At 51.4% G+C, this 22,135-nt stretch overlaps 2 protein-coding genes across 8 annotated transcripts in view; one reads left to right on the forward strand and one right to left on the reverse strand.

Annotated features, from left to right (window-relative positions):
* Window positions 1-896, reverse strand: part of ARHGAP17 (Rho GTPase activating protein 17) — a 43,386-nt gene extending 42,490 nt beyond the window's left edge. For all 7 annotated transcript variants that reach the window (XM_033073797.1, XM_033073790.1, XM_033073789.1 and 4 more), the window contains exon 1: window positions 800-896. In XM_033073797.1, the coding sequence (XP_032929688.1) occupies window positions 800-852 (53 nt within the window). In that variant the 5' untranslated portion in view covers window positions 853-896. The remainder of the gene's footprint in view (window positions 1-799) is intronic.
* A 405-nt stretch (window positions 897-1,301) lies between these two features.
* LCMT1 (leucine carboxyl methyltransferase 1) lies at window positions 1,302-21,523 on the forward strand. The gene is made up of 11 exons (XM_033074387.1): window positions 1,302-1,483; window positions 2,413-2,504; window positions 2,883-3,004; window positions 4,837-4,913; window positions 5,649-5,710; window positions 13,213-13,315; window positions 14,984-15,104; window positions 16,398-16,499; window positions 17,265-17,356; window positions 18,499-18,596; window positions 20,795-21,523. Exons 1-11 carry the CDS (start codon window positions 1,317-1,319, stop codon window positions 20,815-20,817), a joined length of 1,059 nt encoding a protein of 352 aa, XP_032930278.1. The 5' UTR covers window positions 1,302-1,316; the 3' UTR covers window positions 20,818-21,523.
* The last annotated feature ends 612 nt before the right edge of the window (window positions 21,524-22,135 follow it).

Consider the following 22,135-nt stretch of genomic DNA (forward strand, 5'->3'; position numbering starts at 1 on the left):
GAAACCTATTAAAAATCTCCTCCTTGGGCTTTATTAGCTGGCACACCTGCCCTGGGTTCTGAGCTCCAAGGAAAATGAACACCCCATAAAGGGAGTTACTGGAAAGGAGGACACCAAGCCATAAACTCAGATAATCAGTTTATACTTTCGGTATCAGTACAGACTTTCAGCTTTTTACTCTCAATACAGGAACTGATTTTCAGCTTAAATCTCTACTGAAAGCAGAAGGAAGTTTCTGCAGGGAAGCACTGACTTCTGCTAGAAAAGCACTGTGGTGACATTTGCATGTTTAGCTCGGAGACAGCTGCTGCTGCAGGACACTTCCCTGTCTGGGCACAGATTTGTTGCTTCCAAACCGAGTTAAAAACCTTCCGACAGCTGGAAACTGGCGGCAATCGTACCTACAGGGCTGCTGTTAGGTGTGTTAAAATTAAATGCTGGGAGGCAAATGAACTCCTGGAGAAGGCACTCTCTGAGTCTCCTCACAAATAAAGCGAATACTCAGCACTGACGCCGGCAGAAAGGAACCGAAAGCCGCCCAAGCGCAGCCGAGAAGCGCCCGATGCAAATGGCGCTGCGGGCCCGGGGAGGGGGCCCGGGACCCCCGGGAGCTCCCGGATCCCGGCCAGGCTGCGACCCCCGGCCCGGCGAGGCAGAGCCCCGGGATGAGCACGGACCGAGCCCCGGGATGGGCACGGACCGAGCCCCCGAGCGCCGCCGCCCCTCGCGTTCCCCTCGCCCCGGCCCCGCACGGCCCCGCGGAGCGGAGCCCCCCGCGCCCCGACCCGCCGCCGCCCACCTGCCCACGGTCTGGTTGGCCAGCTGCTTCATGCGGTTGAATTGCTTCTTCATGGCGGCGGCCGCTGCCCCGGGCTGCCCGGGCCCCGCCGCTCTGCCCCGGCCGCCCCCGGCCCCGCCGCCGCTGCCTCCGCCCCAGCACCGCCCGCCCGGCCCGGCCCGGCCCGGCCCGGCCCCCGCCGCTTCCGGCCCCGCCCCGCGCGCCAGCGGAGCCCCCGGGCCGGATGTCCCGCCCGCAGCGCGGATGGCGCTGCCGCTCAGCGCCGCGGCTCCTCCTGCGCCGCTCTGTCGGTGCCGCCGGGCGCTGCCGCTCCATGAGGGGCAGCCGGGCCGAGCTCCCGGGAGGGATCGCCCGTCCGCGGGCAGCCCCAACCCGGCACCCCGCCCTGCCGCCTAGCGGCGCCTGGACTACAACTCCCGGTTCGCCTTGCGCTGCCGCAGCCGCTTCCTGGGCGAGGCGCTGCGCCCCGCGCCGCGCTCTGATTGGGCGTTGCTCATTTCCATGAGCGCACGGACCAATGGCTGCCGAGTTCCGCCGAGGGCTGCCCAATGAGAGGCGGCGGGGGGCGGGCCCAGGGCGGCGGCAGCGCCCGGGCCCCGCGCGCTCCATGGCGGCCGCTGCCGGCCCCGACGAGGCGGACGAGGCGGTGCGGGGAACGTGCGAGGACGCGTCCGTCTGCAAACGGTACCGGAGCGGCGCCGGGCCGGGCCGGGCCCGCCGGTGTCACTGCGCACAGAGCGGGGCTGGGCGGTGCGGGGCGAGGCGCGGCCTGTGCCGCTGTCTCGGAGCCCCGGGCCCGGCTGGGGGTCACTCCCGGGGCTGGTCCCGGTGTGTCCGCGGCTGAACCCCCCCGAGTTCGGGTCAGGACCGGGATGCTCCGAGCAGCCGGGACCGGCACTGCGCCCCAAACCTCCCCTGGCTGCTAAACCCTGCCGGGGCTCGGCTACAAACCCGCGGCGCTGCTGACCACGGCTCATAGCGCTGGGTGGGTTTGATATCTCAGCCATGACCCACCTTGGAGATTTTCAGATTCCCTTCCCCTGCAGGGTGGGCACTGCCAGGGATGAGTTTCATTGCCCTTTGTGCCCGGGTGGGTTTTAACTTCTCATCTTACTGGTTGGCATTTTGGGTTTGGAGCAGCAGGTCGTTGGGTGGTTGAGTTTTGGGGAGTTTTCTTTTTGGAATCAATTGTAAAAGTCGTGAGTTGTGTTAAAACCGAGTATCAGTGTGCTGAACTGATGTGTGGGAGCTCTGGAATAGGTGCAAGCAGCTTGTCATATAGCAGTGTGTGGAACTAAAGCCTGATTTGTGTGTCTGAGGAGCTGGAGTCCCCCAGGAAGAAATATTTGAGATTTGGGTCTGTGCTCACAAAATCTTGTCCAGTAGTGAAGAGGCCATTAAAAAGATGGATGTTGAATATGGCAACAGCTAGAATTTCTAACTAAACTGTATATAATCTCTTAATTCAAGTAGTTCCACACATGGAACAGGTTTTTAAACCACGTCTGCATGTGCACACCCAGACCAGAGGGACCTTTCCAGCCTGTGTATCTTTTAGGGTAAATTCTGGTGGCTTTATTTCATCATTCTCTCTTTTCCCTGCTGCTGCACAGGTTTGCTGTGAGTGTTGGCTACTGGAAGGACCCTTACATCCAGTATTTTGTGAGACAAGCCAAAGAAAGGAAAGCACCTGAGATCAACAGAGGCAAGTTGGAACAGGGCTGGGGACACCACAGCTGTCCTGACAAAACCTCTGCACTGGGAGTGTGTGAGAGGATGAGACAGGATTCTTCACAGCAGTAATTCCATGCTGTATCTGATGTTTCAAATATCAGTCTGTGGATCAAAACTCTTCCTTTGCTTTCTGTGTTCTGAATGGGCTGTCTCTGTGTGCCCCAGAGATGGAGCTCTGTTTTATCAGTGCATGAGGTTTTGTTTGTAATTAAAAAATTAAAACAAAAGCTCTTAGCTATGTTAAAAAGAGGGCATTATTCTTCCTAGAGACTGCCTGAAGCTGTCCATGAGTGTTAAACATGGAGCATTATGTGACAGTAGTGACTGCCAGGGTCTGTGTGTGTTGCAGGTTATTATGCTCGTGTGCACGGGGTCAGTTACCTGATCAAGGCTTTCCTGGAGAAGACAGAGTGCAACTGCCAGGTTATTAATCTTGGGGCTGGCATGGACACCCTGTTCTGGAGACTGAAGGTAACAGGAGCTGCAGGGACAGCCTGGCTGGGTCAGGGGCTGGGGGACCAGGGAGGGGACGGGAAGGAACCTCTGGTCATCATTGCAGCCCCTGGCCAGGCAGGGACACCTGGGGCAGGGGACACAGGAACGTGTCCAGGTGGGTTTGGGAGTCCACACCCTCCACACCCTGCCTGGGCAGCTGTTCCAGGCTCTGCCATGTCAGGGCTCTGCTCTTCACTCATGAAAGAGGTTCTTCCTCATGTCAGGGTGGAACTTGTTGTGTTTTAGTTTCTGGCCACTGCTCCTCATCCTGTCACTGAGCAGAGTCTGGCACCATCCTCTGACACCCCTGCTGGGATTTGTGTGGATTGAGGGATCCCCTCTCAGTTCCTGCAGTGTATCCCCATCTCAGAGATGCTCCAGACCCCAAACCATCTCTGTGGCCTCTGCTGGACCCTCTCCAGCAGCTCCTTGTCTGTGGAGATCAGGGCTGGCCCTACAGGGGCACTCCCTGAGCTGCTGCCACATTTCCCCACTGGGATTCCAGTTGTGGTTTGGTTATGTAAATCATGGAATCACAGAGTGGTTTGGGTTGGGAGGAATCTGGAAAATCATCCAGTCCCACCCTCTGCTGAGGGCAGGGACACCTTCCTCTGTCCCAGGGTGCCCCAAGCCCCATCCAGCCTGGCCTTGGGCACTGCCAGGGATCCAGGGCAGCCACAGCTGCTCTGGGCAGCCTGTGCCATGTACAGGAATGTTTGTGTGTGTGTGTGTGTAATTCATGGAAATTCAGTTATTCAGGTGTTGTATGATGGTATCATTCTGGGTGAGCACACCTCTGAGTGAATTCTCTTCTCATTACCATTTCATTGCCAAATTTGGGTTCTGGAGGAAGCCTGAGGAGCATTTTGCTTGGTCACAATTAGTTGTATTCCATCAGTGGAAGGGAGACAAGTCTGATTTTTTTTTTTTTTCTGAGATGTGGAACTTTTATCTGCATTCCTATAAAAGCTCTGCCAATATCCTGGTTTGGTAACAGTGATTTTAACTGCTGAAGTGGGGCCTGTAATTGCAATTCTTGGTCCTTGCAGAGAGCAGGTGTGGTGCAGTGAATGTGCAGGAGCTGGGAGCCAGGTGCTGAGTGCTCTGAGTGCTCTGAGTGCTGGTTCCACCTCAGAAAGGCAGGGGTGACAGGCAGAACAGGCAGCATCCATCACAGAGGGATGGGAGAGCCTTGGCACAGCTTCAGCAGGCTGGGAAATTGTGCCAACGTGGCATGAAGAGCTTTCCTCTTGTGCAGCAGGCTGAGCTGGGCTCTGGCTGTGGGCTGGAGGGAGCTGGGATGTGATCACTGTCTGTGCACAACATTCCTGCTTCTTTCCTTGGGAGGCTGTGCTGAAAATCTTGGGAAATGCTGTGGCAGGGTCCTGTGGCTGTGCTCTCCCAGAACACAGGGTTGGAGTGTTTGCTGAGCTGGGATTTGAGTGATTTGAGTCCTTCTCCTCTCTGGACACATCCCAAGCCCCTGGACAGGTTCTGTGTCACTGCTCTGGGTGACCCTGCCTGGGCAGGGCTTGGGCTGGGGGAGCTCCAAAGGTCCCTTCCAGCCCCAGCTGTCCTGGTATTCTGTGGCTACAGAAAATGTTAAATAATTTCTTTAATTCTTAGAGGGCATTCTAATGTCTCTCAGCTGCCTGTTGTTGGATTTTAGGGGGTTTTAAGCTGTGGGACATTGTTATACCACTGTTAGAAATGCCAGCAGAAGCCAAACCAGATCTGTTCAGCATTTAAAGTTCTCTACAAGTAAAACTTGAGTGTCCCTAATTCCAGTGTCTTCCTCCAATTCCCAGGATGAAAATCTTCTCCCTAGAAAATATTTTGAAGTGGATTTTCCAATGATTGTTGCCAGAAAAATCCACAATATCAAGTAAGTGTGAGGCCTGTGCTTGGCTGTGGGACTGGCTGTCAGTCAGTGCCAGTATTTCATCTCTGCTGAGAAACTCTGCAGGTTCTGGGGTGGGAGGTGAGCCCTGGGTGCCCAGAGCTGCTGAGGCTGGATCCCTGGCAGTGCCCCAGGCCAGGCTGGACAGGGTTTGGAGCAGCCTGGGGCAGTGGGAGGTGTCCCTGCCATGGCTGGGTGGCTCTGGCTGGGATTTAAGGTCCTTCCCAAAGCATTGCAGGGCTGTGTGCAGGATAAAGGTTCATTCTGCAGGGTCCCAGGCTGGAGAAGGATGTGTGAAGGCTTTAGGGAGCCAAGCAGAGCTGCTCTGTGCAGGGACAGTCTCCTGACAGTCAGAGGTGATGAATTCTTCTCTTGCTGTTGAAGACAGCCCTGAATTCCCAGCTGTGCCTGCTCAGCTGCCTGGGAATGTCCTGTTGGGATGAATCCACTGAGGATTGTTGAGGACACAGCACACAGTACCTGCATTTCTATTGAAAGATTCTCTCAGAACTTAAAGAAATTGTCTATAAAGCTGCAACTTCACCAGCCTTGCAGAGGTTTTCCTTTCCAGCAGAGGGCAGAGACATTCCCTCAGCTGCTCTTGGCACACACACTCACACACAGACACACACATATATATATATATGTTAAGAAAAAAGCTGTAAGCACACTGTTAAACAGGCTTAACTGCTCTGAGATACTTCTTCCTTCTTCCCACAGATCAAAACCTCCCCTGTCAAAACCAATTATGGAATCCCATTCAGGGGACTCTCTTCTAATAGGTGAGTCATCTTCAAACTCAGTCAGTGATGTACTGCAGCACTTTTAAAACTTTTCTGATCATTTTGTTCTGCTATGTGGGCAGGCTTTTAATGTTTGAAATGCTGTTTGGACAGAGAATTGGGAGGGAAAAGAGGCTTTTTTCTTCTCTTACAGACTCCTGCCCATTTGTTCTGTGTCATGTTAGAAATGTCTTCTCTTTAAATGATTTTATTCTGGCAGAAAGTTGTTGGTTTTTTTTCTTTTTCTCTCATATGTAGCTCCTTTTCTGTCACAGGAAAGGAAAAAGTGCTAGAGAGAGGCATGGATACTGGATGAAAATATCTGTAGAGTGTTTATCTGCTTTCTGTCTCATTAAGAGCACAAATCTTTACATTTAACAGACTTTTCCCAGCAGAAACACAGCCTGCACAGTCCAGGCTCGTGAGCCAGTGCTGTTTGTTACATTTTGGTATTAAAAGGATAATAATAATTAATAATTTCAGGTGTGGTTGTGCTCTCTTGGTTTCTAACCTCATTATGGACAGCAGGTTTGGACTCCCCATCCCTGGCAGTGTCCCAGCCAGGCTTGGGGCAGTGGGAGCTGTCCCTGCCATGGCAGGGGTGGCACTGGGAGTTCTTTAGGTCCCTCCCAGCCCAAGCCATTCTATAATTGTATATTTGTGTCAGGACTGCACTTGAAAACCTTTTTAGCTGTGGAAAATTCCCTGAGTTCCATTGAGTTTGTGTTGTCAGTGCAGAGCTGAGGTGTGCAGCTGCCTTGGACAGTGCAGGAGGGGCAGAAATTGCCACATCCAGCACAGAACTGCTCTGTGTGAGCTGGTGTGACCCTGGCAGAGCCTGCTGCTGCCTGTGTGCCCACCTGGGGCAGCTCTAGCCCAGGCTCTGGGCACATCCTGCAGATTTTATTGCTGCTCATGATTGATTCTTCACTCCCCAGCCCTGCAGATGTGCTCTGAAGGGCAGAGCTCTCCAAGTACCCCCAGAGATGAAAGCCCAGAGCTCTAGGTGAGAACAAAGGGCTGCTGGGGACCCCAGGGAGATCTGCAGGGGCACCCCAAGGTCTGTGCTGTGTTCCTGAGGAGCTGAACAGCAGAACACCTGCAGCCTGCACTGCTGCAGTCTGTTCCTGCACTGGGCTGTACTGGTGAGACTGGTTTCTCTGGAGCTGCTGCTCTGGCTCCTTCTCAGTGTTAACACTTCAGTCACAGCCCTGCTGTGTAGCTCTGCTGCTGCCAGGGCTTTGGGATGCAGCAGGGTGTGCAGGACAGCTGGAGGTGCTGGGAGTGCTGTGGAACTCCAGCTTGGAGTGACCCCCAGGCTCAGGTGAGGTGCAGAGAGATCCCTGTGAGGATCAGGGAATGGAGCTGCTTTGTGGGGAAGTGCCAGCAGAAGAGGAGCTGGAAGAAATGATAAATCTGTTCTTACAGATCTGAAGGGACTTGAGGAATTTCCTCAGCTGCTCAGTCTGTGCCCTCTCACTGAACAGTCTGCAGCTGGAAGGGGTGGCTGTGGCTCAGGGGGGCTCCAGGGGAAATCCAGGCACCCCCAGGGCAGTAGGATGATGTCTGTGCTGAACAGATCCCAGGAACTCTGCCAGACACACTGAGTGGAGCACAGGGATCTTAGGGTGTGTTGAGAAAGAGCCACCATGGCTCTTGCAGAGGCCAGCTGTGCTTCCCAGATCTGCTGGAGCTCTCTAAACCAACACATCTGTTGGAAGAGGACATCAGAGCAGTGCTTGCATTCCAGGAATGTGTTTTGACTGTGTCCCATGGCACAGTGTGCCAGAGAAATGGCACAGTGGTGCTGGGGAAGGAATGGTTCTCATATGGATGAGAGCTGGGATGGAGGGCGAGCATATGTTTTAATTTTTGTTATGGAGGAGATGGAGATCTGTGCTTGAGGGTATGTTGTTGTTCAACACCAAGAAAAAATTGGGAAAATAGTGATTAGTAAGTGGCAGCTTGTTGGCAAATCCAAACTCTGAAGAGTGGTAAAGAACTGCAGAAGTATCTTGTGAAATTAGTGACTTGATGATGATTTCAATGTGGATTAATAGAAAGTGATGCACATGGGGGGAAAAACAGTTTGTGCCTCACATGTAAATGATTATTGCTGCCTTCCTGCAGGATCTGGGTATTAGAATAAATAGATGGATGAAAGCATGAGCTCAGTAATGGTCCAGAAATACAAAGCAATTTTAAGTGGTTTTGAGAAGAAGCTAGAAATCAATTTAAATGCCAGTGTTGGTAGGTGTTTCCTCTCTCACAGTTTTCCTGTGGAGCTGCTCTTGCCTCTGGAAGGTTGGGTGTCATCCTGGGGAGACCAAAGGTCTGAGCTGGTGCTGCTGTGCAGTGTTCTGGGAACAGCCCTGGCACAGGGGAGCAGCACTGCCAGGCAGGGAAATGTTCCTCATTTCTGTGGGGGTGTGGAGCAGGAGTTGAGAATCCTGTCCCTCCCTGTGCTGCCTCCCCACACCAGCTCACACTCCTGGCAGTGCTTAGGTTGGAATTTGGGGGTTGAGTTTGCTGGTGTGGATTGACACAACTCGGGTTCTGTCACTGCTTTTCTGAGTGTTGTGATGGCACAAAGCTGCTGCTTACACACAGCTGTGCTAACACACACAGCTTACACACAGCTTACATACATCTGTGCTAACACACACAGCTTACACACAGCTTACATACAGCTTAAACATACCTGTGCTAACACACACAGCTAACACACAGCTTACACACAGCTGTGCTAACACACACAGCTTACACACAGCTTACATACATCTGTGCTAACACACACAGCTAACACACATCTGTGCTAACACACACACAGCTTACACTCAGCTTACACACACACCTAACACACATCTGTGCTAACACACACAGCTTACACACAGCTAACTCACATCTGTGCTAACACACACAGCTTACACACACCTAATACACAGCTTACACACGGCTTACACACACCTGTGCTAACACACACAGCTTACACACAACTTACACACAGCTTACACACACCTGTGATAACACACACAGCTAACACACACCTAACACAGCTTACACACAGCTTACACACATCTGTGCTAACACACACAGCTTACACACACCTAACACACAGCTTACACAGAGCTTACACACATCTGTGTTAACACACACAGCTAACACACAGATTGCACACATCTGTGCTAACACACACAGCTTACACACAGTTTACACACAGCTTACATACATCTGTGCTTACACACAGCTTACACACATGTGCTAATAGTTAACACACAGCTAACACACATCTAACACACATCTGTGCTGACACAGCTTCACTGCCATCAGGGCGCTGAGCAGTGTCCAGAGCAGGGCCAGGACAGAGCAGGTGGCCAGGAGTGCAGGTGGTGAGTGACAGCCCAGGGACAGCCCCAGTGACAGCCCCAGGACAGCCCAGGGACAGCAGTGCCCTGCCTGTGGCACACCCAGGGACAGCAGTGCCCTGCCTGTGACACACCCCAGTGACAGCCCCAGTGACAGCCCAGGGACAGCAGTGCCCTGCCTGTGGCACACCCCAGGACAGCAGTGCCATACCTGTGGCACAGCCCAGGACAGCAGTGACATACCTGTGGCACAGCCCAGGGACAGCAGTGCCCTGCCTGTGACACACTCCAGGACAGCAGTGCCCTGCCTGTGGCACAGCCCAGGGACAGCAGTGCCCTGCCTGTGACACACTCCAGGACAGCAGTGCCCTGCCTGTGGCACAGCCCAGGGACAGCAGTGCCCTGCCTGTGGCACAGCCCAGGACAGCAGTGACATACCTGTGGCACAGCCCAGGGACAGCAGTGCCCTGCCTGTGGCACAGCCCAGCTCTCCAGGCTCTCTGGCACTGCCAGTGGGTGCTGTGCTGCTGGCAGGGCAGTGCTGCCCCTCTGTGACCCTGGCAGGTGCAAACTGTCCCTTGTGAGCCTCTCACACCTGCCCTGTCCAGGCCAGCTTGGGCACTTCCAGCTCCCCTCCATCCCCAGAGTTTGTGTGACCCAGGGTGGCTGCAGGGGTGGCCCTGGGCTGCCAGGACAAGCTGAGTGTGTGGCAGTGCCCTGCAGGGCTGGCCCTGGGCTGCCAGGACAAGCTGAGTGTGTGGCAGTGCCCTGCAGGGCTGGGGGACAGCAGCGTGCAGGGCAGGCTGCCACAGATCCCTCAGCATGGAAATCCTAATGAAATCTCTTTGAGTCAATAGTATCTGCATGCTGTCTCTTGGAAAACCTCCAGGAAATTGTTGCACTAATGTGAGAAGAGAGTAAGAGAAGGGAGCTGGGTTCTGGAGGCAGAGGAGGAGCTGGGTGTGCCTGCAGTGCTGCCCCTGCAGCAGCAGGGCCTGGGGCTCTCTCCAGCCCTGCACTCATTTCTCCTGGCAGTGCTGGCAAGGGAAGATTCAGTGTGCTGAGGTCAAAAGGCAGCTATAAGCAGCTCCTGCTACTACTCAGTTACTACGAGCTTATCTTGTTCTGTGGCTGTGAAATTTGAACCACTTGTGTTGTTACCTCTGTGCCAAAGTCATGGAAAATAAACAGACAAGTGTGTGCCCAGGGCAGAGCATTCCCTATTGATTATTCCTGGAGAGCTGAGCCCTGTGCCCAAGCCAGGAGAGCCTGGCTGGGCTGTGGGGCTCATCTTTGTGTTCTTCTCCATCCCCTCCCTTTTCTCAAATCTGAGTTTGGTGTTTCTCACACCTTCATTTCAGCCAGGTACAGAGAGGGTCTTTGTACCTGGCTGGGTGTGAGCATCACACAAATCCCCAGGGCAGCTCTGGAGGAGAGCACCCACCCAAACAAGCTCACTAAAAACACAACACGAGGTGGTGGTGCCTGGGTAGGAATTAGTGCCTGGAATTTGGGATTTTCAGAGGTCTGAGCCACCAAATGCCATTGGCTGTGCCAGCGTTGTGGCCTGAGTCACAGCACTGCAGTAAGAATGAACAGAGGGGTTTGAGCACACACACAAAATCAATTCAGTTAAAACAAACTCTTGTTCCTCAAAAGAAATCAATGGGGACCACGTGGCAGTGCTGCCAGGCTGGAGCTTGGTTTTCTTTTTGCAGCAGCCCTATGGATGGGCAGGAATTGTAAAATCCATTTGCAGCAGATTGCTCACTTTGATACTGCTCAGAGTATGCTGGGGGGGAAGGGACCCACAGGGAATTCCCTGCACAGCCCCAGGAATCTCCAGCCCTGCACTCAGGTGGGAACTGGTGCCAGAGCATGTCCCAGCAGTCTGGGATGTTTGGGGCTGGATTTCTGCCCTCCAGCCTGGGGACAGTGACAGCTCCAGCTGTGCCCAGCTGCCACTGCCCTGCAGTCAGGGACTGTTTGCTCCCTAAGGGGAGGTGATGGAGCAGCTGAGCTTGGCTTGGTTAGGTCTGATCAGACTGAAAAGGGGGAAATTGAGGTGAGATCCTGAGGAGAAATCCTTCCCTGAGGAGAAACCCTTCCCTGGGAGGGGGCAGCCCTGGCACAGGTTCCCAGAGAAGCTCTGGCTGCCCCTGGATCCCTGGGATGTCCAAGGCCAGCCTGGAGCAGCCTGGGGCAGTGGGAGGTGTCCCTGCCATGGCAGGGGTGGCACTGCATGATCTCCATGGTCCCTTCAATCCAAAGCAATTCAGGATTTTGTGACAGAAATGCTGAATCAGTGTGGTGCGAGCAAGGCACGTTTGCTTCCACCTAGGAGTCTGTGCTCTTCTTCTGGATCACTTAAAAAGTTTTGTGGTTTATTTCTGGCTTTTATTTCTGTTCTTCATTGCTGTATTTGTGTGTCCAAGCCTCCAAGGCTGGACAGGGAGCTGGCATTAATTCCCTACTAATTGTGGTGGCTGACGCTCGCTGTGCCGTATCCATGGACAGAAACCAGTCCCTATTTAAACACTTCCCTGTGTGTGGTGGGGTTTTTGGGTGGCTTTTTTTGATGCCATTATCATGGCCTTGATGTAATCACTTAAATAGAAGGGTGTGGGAAGTAGTAAAGCTATTACAGAACATGCACATGGAAAAAGCCTTGACTCAAAATGTTGAATCATTCAGCATACTGCACAACTTTTTTTTTTTTTTTTTTTTTTTTTCTCTTTTCTTCCCTTGTAACTCTCTTTATGAACTGTTTCTGATTCCTGGATCTGCTCCCAAGTGTTGCTGGAATGGCAGCTATTGTGGCTAGTGCTGCTTTCAAGGAGCAGGAAGGCTGAACAGAGGTGGAATGCTGGATCCCTGCTCGGTTGGAAATTGGGAAAACCCACACTTGTCCCCAGTGTTCTTGCTCCCCTCTCCTGAAATGGAAACCCCTTTCGTTCTGCCCCTTCAGATTTTCCTGTCTCCTCACTCAGGCAGTGCCAGGGGAGGCTCAGGTTGGACATCAGGAGGAATTTCTCCATGGAAGGATGGCCTGGCACTGGAAGGGGCTGCCCAGGGAGCTCTGGAGTGCCCTGCAGCAGAGCTGAGGTGTCCCAGAGCCAGCCCAGAGCTCCTGCAGGGCTTTGGGGTTGATGGAGCAGCAGAGCTGAGGTGTCCCAGAGCCAGCCCAGAGCTCCTGCAGGGCTTTGGGGTTGATGGAGCAGCAGAGCTGGGGTGTCCCAGAGCCAGCCCAGAGCTCCTGCAGGGCTTTGGGGTTGATGGAGCAGCAGAGCTGAGGTGTCCCAGAGCCAGCCCAGAGCTCCTGCAGCACTTTGGGGTTGCAGCAGCAGAGCTGAGGTGTCCCAGAGCCAGCCCAGAGCTCCTGCAGCACTTTGGGGTTGATGGAGCACCTGGGAAGGGCCCCCTGTGGGCACTGGGCTCCTCTGGGTGTGGAATTATTGATGGCAGGGGGCTCTGCTGCTTCTTGCCAGCTGTGCCAGGGACTCCCTGGGCTCTGGGCTTTGTCCCTCCTCAGGAATCCACAGGATCCTGCTGTACCCCAGGGGAATATCTGGTGCTCAGAATACCTTCTCTGATTGGCTCTTTCCTGAAATACCACCACTAAATCATACCAAAATGCTAAATGAGAACTTTTCTTTGGCCCCAAGTCTGTGTCTGGTCCCCATATTTATTATATGACTGCATATATAGTTAATTTATATAGCTCTATCTATTGGTAATATTTGAGATATTGTCACTTAGCTTTGTTTTTCAGAAATTGATGTATTTTATGTGGTTCCTATGTACATTGGGCCATCTAAGAAGACTCTCCAAACAAGACAAAAATCCTGCCTTTAATCTTCCCATTTTTCTTCTCTCTGCATTCCTGGAAACCATGGAAACAGCTGGGATAACCTCTCTGCTTCAGTGTGGCTGCAGAGGGAGAGAGGAGGCTCAGTGCAGGGTCTGCTGCTGCTGGAGCCCTGCAGAACACCACCAGGAAGGGAAAATTCATCTTTTGAAAAGAGGAGTTTGCTGCTGGGTGTAACACACTGAACTTTGGCTCCTGTGCAGTTTTTTGCCTCCCAGCTCCCAAGAGACCCCTGTCATGTGTCACAGTGTCTCCCATGTGCCTTGCAGATTCCCACAGCCTGGACTCCAGCCGATATTCCATCCTGGGGGCAGACCTGCGCTGCTCTGCAGACCTGGAGGAAAAGCTGAGGAAACATGGCCTGGATGGACAGTAAGAGCAAGGGCTCTGAGATACAGAAATGTTTTATTTTTATGTGTACAGTAAGGTCATAGGGTTTTGATATCTGTATAGATATATAGATACATATAGTAAGATTATAGGGTTTTAATATATATATAAAAATATATAGATACACACAGTAAGGTCATAGGGTTTTAATATATATAAATATATAGATATATAGATGCATACAGTAAGATTATAAGGTTTTAATATATATAGTTATACAGATATATAGATACATACAGTAAGATCATAGTGTTTTGATATCTATAAATATATAGATATATAGATGCATACAATAAAATCATAGGGTTTTGATATCTATACAGATATATAGATACATACAGTAAGATCACAGTGTTTTAATATATATATTTTTTAATATATACAGTAAGATCATAAGGTTTTGATATATACATATATATTGATATATACAATAAGATCATAAGGTTTTAATATATATATAGATATATGCAGTAAGGTCATAGGGTTTTGGTATATAGATATTGATATATACAGTAAGATCATAGGGTTTTAATTGGGTTTTGGTTTTTTTTTTTTAATGGGGATTTGTGGAAGGCCTTGCTTGTCCCAGGCCAGGCTGGCCAGGCCTGGAGCTGGGATGGGGGAAGGTGTCCCTGCCCTGGGCACTGGGTGCTCTCTGATCCAAACCACCCCAAATCACCCCAGGATTCTGCCAGTTCTGATTTCTAGCTCTGCCATTATTTTCTGTGGCCTCCTCCTAACCCCCTGTTTTTCCCTAAACCTTTTGGTTGGAACCCTTGGGCTCTGAACCCCAAAGCTGCTCTGGGGTTTTCTTGCTCACCAGGAGGCTCTGGGGGGGCAGGAGTTGAGTTTGGGAGTGGTTGATGGACAGACCTTTCAAATGTGAGCAATATAAATAGCAGAGATCTGGCTGGGTGGGAGAGAGCATATGGGGAAGCAGAATGCATCAAATTGCCATTTAATTCTTTACACTTCCATCCTCTGAAATGTTGCCTTGCTTGCCTACATTGCTGCTCCTTGTGGAATTTCTCCTGCTTCTAGTGACTTTTTTCCCCCTTTCATTCCAGCAATTAAAAGCAAACTCAATAATTGTGAAGAACATCACTTGTGTAGATGTCTATTTTTGTTGTTTTGTGGATGGAGGGGGAAGAGGCAACGTGCAAACTATAGATTACATTTTGTTAGATAATAATATATGAAGATTGTTTTACAGAAACTGAACAAATTTGTCTAATTAAAATTCTTCTGAGAACTTTTTGCAAAGAGAAAACTTTTTTATTTTTTCAATTTGTAATTGATGCCTGATCTCTACAAGAGTGTGAGCTGTGTGTACTGGGGATTTTAACACACCTCAGTTCCTGCTGGCAGGGGATGCTCTGCTGTGTGCTCAGGGCTGGCTTTGGGGGGTTGATCCCTGAAATCTCTGCTTCACAGCCACAGGAGTCTCCTGTGCTTCATTAATTCACAGAAAGCCCAGTTTTAGTCAATGTGGTGAAGAGATTTCATTCAGTCTTCAGTGCCTGGTTGATAAAAAATGGAGCTCTTGGAGGAAATTGTGGGGACGTGGAGTGCTTGGCTTGCTCACAATCCTGAGCAGAATTTTCCTGTTGCTGTGCTGGAAATCGTGTTCTCTGTGCTTCTGTTTTGCAGTTTGCCAACGCTGCTGGTGGCTGAGTGTGTGCTGGTTTACATGACCCCCCAGCAGTCTGCAAACCTGCTCAGGTGGGCAGCAAGCACCTTCCCCGTGGCCATGGTTATCAATTATGAGCAGGTAAAAGCAAAGGGGCATTTTCAGAGCTGCATTGTTGCCATGAAAATGGCTCTCGTGGGTGGGAGTTGTTGAGGAGTGAGTGGGCCATGTCCTTTTGGAGAAACAGCAGTTCCTGCTGAATTTCTGTAGTAATGTGTTTTAACTTGGAGCTTGGTTAGCTCATTGGAGAGAAAATGCAGCTATTCTGAAAGACAATTTCTGGACTGTGTTGAAGCAAAATAATTGAGACTTAATCCATATGTGGAAAAAACCATAGAATATTGATTTAGCTGAAGCAGAGGGAGAAGCAGTGATGCTGAGTGCTGGCTCTGGGTGTATAACATTACATAATTACCTCTGTGTTCTTTGGCAAAGTGGAGCAAAAATCACATCAGCATCAACTGTGGTTCTCCCTGTGGAAGTAAAACTCTGCCTCAGGGGAAATGGGTGCCTCCAGGAATGAGTAACAGGATCTGGCAGGCTGTAAATCACTGCTGGGAGCTGAAGGAAGGGCTGAGGGCTGGGAGCACAGGCAGCTCTGGTGCCCACCAGGGCAGGGGCACTGTCCCTGGCACTGAGAGGAGGAGGAGGCAGAGCTGCTCCCTGACATCATCCTGTGCATTTTGGGGTGTGGGCAGTGCCAGGGTTTGAGCAGGCTCCTGCTTTTCCCTGTGGATTTGTGTGAGGGGCAGGGGGATCCCTTGTGTGTGTTGTGAACATGGGGATCCCTTTTGTGTGTTGTGAACATGGGGATCTCTTTTTGTTCTGTCCCTCAGGTGAACATGGGGATCCCTTGTGTGTGTTGTGAACATGGGGATCCCTTTTTGTTTTGTCTCTCAGGTGAACATGGGGATCCCTTCTGTGTGCTGTGAACATGGGGATCCCTTTTGTGTGAACATGGGGATCCCTTTTTGTTTTGTCCCTCAGGTGAACATGGGGATCCCTTTCTGCTCTGTCCCTTTTGTTGAACATGGGGATCCCTTTCTGCTCTGTCCCTTTTGTTGAACATGGGGATCCCTTTCTGCTCTGTCCCTCAGGTGAACATGGGGATCCCTTTTGTGTGAACATGGGGATCCCTTTTTTGCTCTGTCCCTTTTGTTGAACATGGGGATCCCTTCTGTGTGTTGTGAACATGGGGATCCCTTTTTTGCTCTGTCCCTTTTGTTGAACATGGGGATCCCTTTCTGCTCTGTCCCTCAGGTGAACATGGGGATCCCTTTCTGCTCTGTCCCTTTTGTTGAACATGGGGATCCCTTTTTGCTCTGTCCCTTTTGTTGAACATGGGGATGGATCCCTTTGTGCTCTGTCCCTCAGGTGAACATGGGCGATCGCTTCGGGCAGATCATGATTGAGAACCTGCAGCGCCGGCAGTGCAACCTGGCTGGGGTGGAGCTCTGCAGCTCCCTGGACTCCCAGGTGAGGGCACAGAGCTGGGGGGCTGAGACTGAGCCTTGTCAGCCTGGCTGGGAGCTCTGAGTGTGCCCTGTGGGGCCCAGCAGGGCAGGGTGGGGCAAACACTGGGGCACAGTTTGGGGTAAAAGGGACTGTAGAGATCATCCAGAGCCACCCTGCCATGGCAGGGACACTCCCACTGTCCCAGGCTGCTCTAATCCCAATGTCCAGCCTGGCCTTGGGCACTGCCAGGCATCCAGGGGCAGCCCCAGCTGTGCCAGCCCTGCCCACCCTGCCAGGGAGCAATTCCTGCCCAAGATCCCACCCAGCCCTGCCCACCCTGCCAGGGAACAATTCCTGCCCAAGATCCCACCCAGCCCTGCCCACCCTACAGGGAGCAATTCCTGCCCAAGATCCCATCCAGCCCTGCCCACCCTGCCAGGGAGCAATTCCTGCCCAAGATCCCATCCAGCCCTGCCCTGTGGCACTGGCCATTCCCTGTCCCTCCAGCCCTTGTACAGTCTCTCTCCGTGTTTCTTGTTGGTCCTGGCAGCTCACAGGTCACTCCAGAGCTTCTCTTTGCTTGCTGGATGTCAGTGTTTCCCCAAAACCTCCTGGTCAGAGCCCAGCCCTGCCTGGCCCTGCAGAGATCAGCACAGATGTTCAGGGAAGAGTGTGGGAGATTTCAAAGGACAGCTCCATCAGCTGCAGAGGAATGCAGAGGGGGAGCAGCTGTGCTCTGCCTTTGCCTGCAGTGCTGTCAGAGCTGTGCTGCCCTTTGTTTTGCAGAGGGAACGACTGCTGGCCAGTGGCTGGGAGCACGCCCGAGCCATCGACATGATGAAGGTGTACAGCCTCCTGCCACAGGCTGATGTCAAAAGGTGCCACTCTGGGAGCCCAAACTCATTCCCAAGGTCCTTGCCATCCAGTGTGGGATCCCCTGGTGTGACAGAGCAGGCTGCAGGTGCTGCCCAGGGAGACACAAACTGCTGAGGCTCTGCAGAGCCTGCACTGATGATCCAAGGGGTGAAGGCTGCCAGAGCAGGCTGCAAGTAGTGATGGCTTATTTGGGTGTGACAGAAGGCAGCTCCTGACAGGAATTTGCAGATGGAGGATGCTGCAGAAATTCTGTGTTGACTTTTTGCAGTCCCCAAGATGTTCCTTGTGAAAATTTTGCCTGGGGTTAAACCACGACAAGTTGAAATCATGAGGGGGAGACTGCTGGGTCTGCAGAACTCAGAGCACAGAGCAGGGACTAAAGGCTGTTAACAGCCACTGATCTGCCTGGATTCTGTTAATGTTTCTGCCTTAAATGCTAAACAGTGGGGAATTTTAAGGAGTAACTTCTTAGGGATATAATGTGAAATGTGAATTGCTGTGAGTCATTCATAGTTGGAATTAGCTGAGCAAGTCACCTTGGTCAAAATATTCCTGGATGGGGGTTTCTCAGAGCCTGGAACTGAACAGGTGAGAGTGGAAATCAGAGGTGGTTTAAAAAGGAACAGGGATGTTGGTGGGACCATATGGCACTGGTGGAGACACAGAGCTCGTGCTTTCTCTGCAGCATTTTTGGCTACCTTGGATCTGCTCAGCTCCTTGCACTTGTTCCACATGCCAGGAAACAGGGTTATGTAAACTCTGTCCTCCAGTACCACCGGGGAAAATGCTTTTTCTTGAGAAAAGCCTTTCCCTGAGGGTTCCTCTGCAGCCCTTCACACCTGGCAGTGCATTCAGGAGCTTTTGCCCCTTTAGATCCTCAGTAGCAGCCCAGGTATTGTGAGGAGGACACAGATGAGTCCTGGCTCAGGAGCTGCAGGGATGAAGGCTGAAAGGAGCCTCTGTGTCACCTGTTCCATGCACTGACAGTGCTGGCACCATGGACAAATACCTGTCATTATTTTCATTATTCCCTGGAGGGGTCACTGCCTTTCTGGCCATAGTTTCTACTCCCATAGAGTGAACAGTTCAGTAAAAATTCTGTGAGAGTTCAGCTCAAATCCTGACTTTCCTTTTATTCCTACAGAATAGAAGCCCTTGAATTCCTGGATGAAAAGGAGCTGTTTGAACAACTGATGCAGCACTACTGCATCTGCTGGGCTTCCAAGGACAGCAGCGACCTGGGTGAGGTTCTGCAGCACCTGGAGATGTCCTGGGGCAGGGCTGGGTGTCACACCAGCTGTACTCAGAGCCCCCCTGCTCCAGGATTGTCCCTCCACAGCCTTTGGGGGGTTCTGGGCACCCAAGTCCAGTGCAGGGTGTTGGGAGTTTTGCACCAGGAGATGCCGTATGGGTTACTTTAAATAACTGCCTGCTGTATCCCATCAGTGCTAATTGAAAGGTTTACAAATCCATGCATGGGAAGTGCCATATGGGCACATGGTATATGAAGGCACAGTGTCCTGACAACACAAAAATAAATTTGTATTACTTATCCCAGGCTTCTCTGCACTGTCCCCATTTGCAGCCATCTGACACTGAAGTTTTCCACTCTGTTCTCTCCCTGGGGAAAAACATTCCCTCTGAGATGAGCTCTTCTGCATGTTCCTTTTGTTCTGCCTCTCCTGGGCTGGAATTTCTGTGAGAGAGACTTGGTTTAGGCTTTCTCTAGCTGCTGCTGAAGTGATGAAATGAGGGGAATTGTTTGGATGGCCACAGTGAGTCTGTCCAGATCAGAGGGACAGCTCTGTTGCAGTCACAGTTTGTCTCAACTTGTGGCTGCAATTTCAGGGACTTTCCAGAAAAGCTCTGCCTGCCACCGGAATCATTTCCCCCCTTCATCCTCCTGCCCTTTCCCTGCTCCTGCCTGAGTGTCCAAGAGCAGATTTTATTGCTGTTATTTCATTGACTGCTCCTCAGCAAATGGGAATAGATTTGGTCTCTGCAGCGTGGCTGAGAGCAAAGCCTCTGGCAGAGCTGGTAAAAAGAGATTTTCATTTAAAAACTGGTGAAAGGAGCTCTTCAGCACCCTGTTGTGCTGCTGTGACAGAGCTGTGGTGGTGCTGTCCTGAATCCTGCAGGGTTCTGAGCCCCAAACCCACGTTCTGCACTGGATTTCTTCAGGCTGAGAAGTGGTGACTGTAACACACAACTTTATTTACAGAGGAGCCAAAAGTTCCCCTGCTCATGGCAGCCCCTCTTTGGGGATCTCAGCATTGTTCTTGGCTGGGATGAGCTTGGGCTGCTCAGGTTGAGGGGTGCAGGTGTCTTGGTTTGAAAGAGAGGGTGAGGTGTCTGCTGGGGAAGGCAGTGGATTGGAGAATGTAACCCCCTCCCTTGGAATTATTATAATTTTGAAATTAAGGGGCTCTCAGGCAGATATGAGGATAGAAGTAACAGTTCTTTACTGGTATGGATAGCAAGGCAAACAAACAGCAGCCATGGGATTAATGACAAACAGAACCAGGGACTCTGTGCCAGCGTTTTTGGCTGAGCCAGGAGGGGATGGAGGTGAGGATTTGCTTCACAAAGCTCCGGGGCAGAGCCAGCAGCTGCCCCTGCCTCCTTTTACCTGTGCCCAGCCAAACCTTGGTTTTCTCAAGCACCCATCAGTGCCAGCAGCTTCCCAGCAACTCCTGGGGAAAATTCCATAGGTGAGGAGGAACAAAAGAAAAACCAAACCCCCAGGAGCAGTTGGAAAATACAATGACCCCAAAGGTGATAATGAGCTGCCCAGTGGGCAGGGCAAGGATGTGCTTTAATCCAAAGCTGGGTTTTTATTCACTGTGAATCTGGTGGTGCTTTCCCCTGCTTTGTGCTCCTGATGCCAGGGGCAGACCCTGAGGCTCCTGAGCTTTGTGTTGTTCTCTCTGCCATGAGTGACTCCAGAGCTCCTGCAAATTGACTTCATCCAATTAATTGCTGCATCACAATCAGAAAAGGGCTAAAAAAGCACAGCCCAACCTTTTCCTTCTTCCCTCACACCAAATCCTTTATCTTGAAGTTTTAAAAAAAATGGAACAACTCTGGAATCATCTTTCCTGCTGTATGTAACTGAGCTGGTTTCAGTGGAGGGCAGGGAGGGTAAGAATGAATGAATGGATGAATAAATAAATAAATAAATAAATAAATTTCAGTGAAGGGCAGGGAGTAAGAATGAATGAGTGAATAAATAAATAAATAAATTTTAGTGAAGGGCAGGGAGTAAGAATGAATGAATGGATGAATAAATGAATAAATAAATAAATAATTTTCAGTGAAGGGCAGGGAGGGTAAGAATGAATAAATAAATAAATAAATAAATTTCTTCCCCCAATGGATAAAGAAAATAATTAATTAATTAATTAATTTCTTCCCCCAAACCCCTCTTTCTCTTCACACAGGTCTGGCAAGCATCGACTTCTGAGAGCTGCAGGGAGGGGAGCCCTGGGAGCCCCTTGGCTGGCCCAGGATGAGGAAGGGATGGCATTTGGCATTTGGCATTTGGCATTGGCACGGGGCAGCGCTGGGCCAGCTCCTGGTGCTGCTGCTGGGACAGGCCTGGTGCCCTTGGGGGGCACAAGGAATATTTTCTGTGAGCAGGACTTGCACAAGGTGTCAGGAACTCGTGTTTCCAGCTTTGCCTTCCTTAGCTCCGAGCTGAACGTGAAGTGTTTTGGGTTCTTTGATTTCCCTGTCTGTGTTTCTGTGGGTGTGTGCCACGTGTCTGTGACAGAGCTGCAGCACAGGGTGCCTGAGCAGGGGGGAGTTCTGAGCATTTCTATTCTGTTCAGGTCTCATTTGGATCAAGTGTCACCTCCAGGGCTGTCCCTGCTCCTGCAGGGGAGGGTGGGGGAGAAGGAGGGCCCTGTGTTCTCTGGGGTACAAGGAACTGGAAAATAAACTCTGTTTAACTGGGAAGGGCTTACCTTGTGGTTTCAGCACTGAAGAAAGAAATTCATCTCAATTTGCACTGCTTCTGGTATTACCTTTACACCAGTTCCTCCTTCTCTCTTTCCCCTTAACAGAAGCAAATCAAAATCCCAACAGCATTAAAAGCCCTTGTCCTGTTGTTTAAAATGGAATCTTGTAACCTTCCTATGAGAAAAATAATAAATGTTTAATATTTATAATTTGTCTCGTTTTTCTTGCTAGCAATGAGCAGTTTCTATCTGGTTTTGTGACATTTTCTTCTCACCAGGAGTGTTTTTTAAAGGAGTTTCTGGCAGGCCCAGAGCAGCTGTGGCTGCCCCTGGATCCCTGGAAATGTCCCAGGCCAGGCTGGACAGGGCTGGGAGCTCCTGGGACAGTGGAAATGTCCCTGCCATGGCAGGGGTGGCTTTGAGATCCCTTCAGCCCCACCATTCTGGGATCCTGTGATGTGACTTTTCCTTCAGGGATTAAAAATGAGCCCAAACCCACCCCAGCACAGCCCTGCCCTGCAGAGCTCCCTGGGCACCAGCACTGCCTGCTCCCTTTGGGAATTAAAACAGGAATTCAGAGGTGATGAGAGCCCATCTCTGCTGTCAGTGTGACTTTGCCAGACCCCCTCATGTTCCCTGAGGCTGCTGTAGCAATCCTGGGTGGGAGCTGGAGCTGCCTGGAGCATCCCAGTCTGTTCTGTGGGGCTGCTCCCACCTGAGCTGCTGCAGGTTTCATCTCAGCAGGGCTGAGCACAGCTCATTGCAGAGATGGCCTGGGCTCCATCAGTCCTTTGTGTCTTTTTAATCACAATTTCATCCCTT

This window comes from Catharus ustulatus, chromosome 16 (assembly GCF_009819885.2).
Source record: "Catharus ustulatus isolate bCatUst1 chromosome 16, bCatUst1.pri.v2, whole genome shotgun sequence".
Classification (NCBI taxonomy): Eukaryota; Metazoa; Chordata; class Aves; order Passeriformes; family Turdidae; genus Catharus; species Catharus ustulatus.

Excerpts from the sequence above, each read along its gene's own strand:
- LCMT1 (XM_033074387.1), top strand. The coding sequence starts at position 1,317 with ATGGCTGCCGAGTTCCGCCGAGGGCTGCCCAATGAGAGGCGGCGGGGG. Across the intron at positions 13,316-14,983 it reads AAACATGGCCTGGATGGACA|TTTGCCAACGCTGCTGGTGG; the intron begins GTAAGAGCAAGG and ends TCTGTTTTGCAG. Across the intron at positions 18,597-20,794 it reads CAAGGACAGCAGCGACCTGG|GTCTGGCAAGCATCGACTTC; the intron begins GTGAGGTTCTGC and ends CTCTTCACACAG.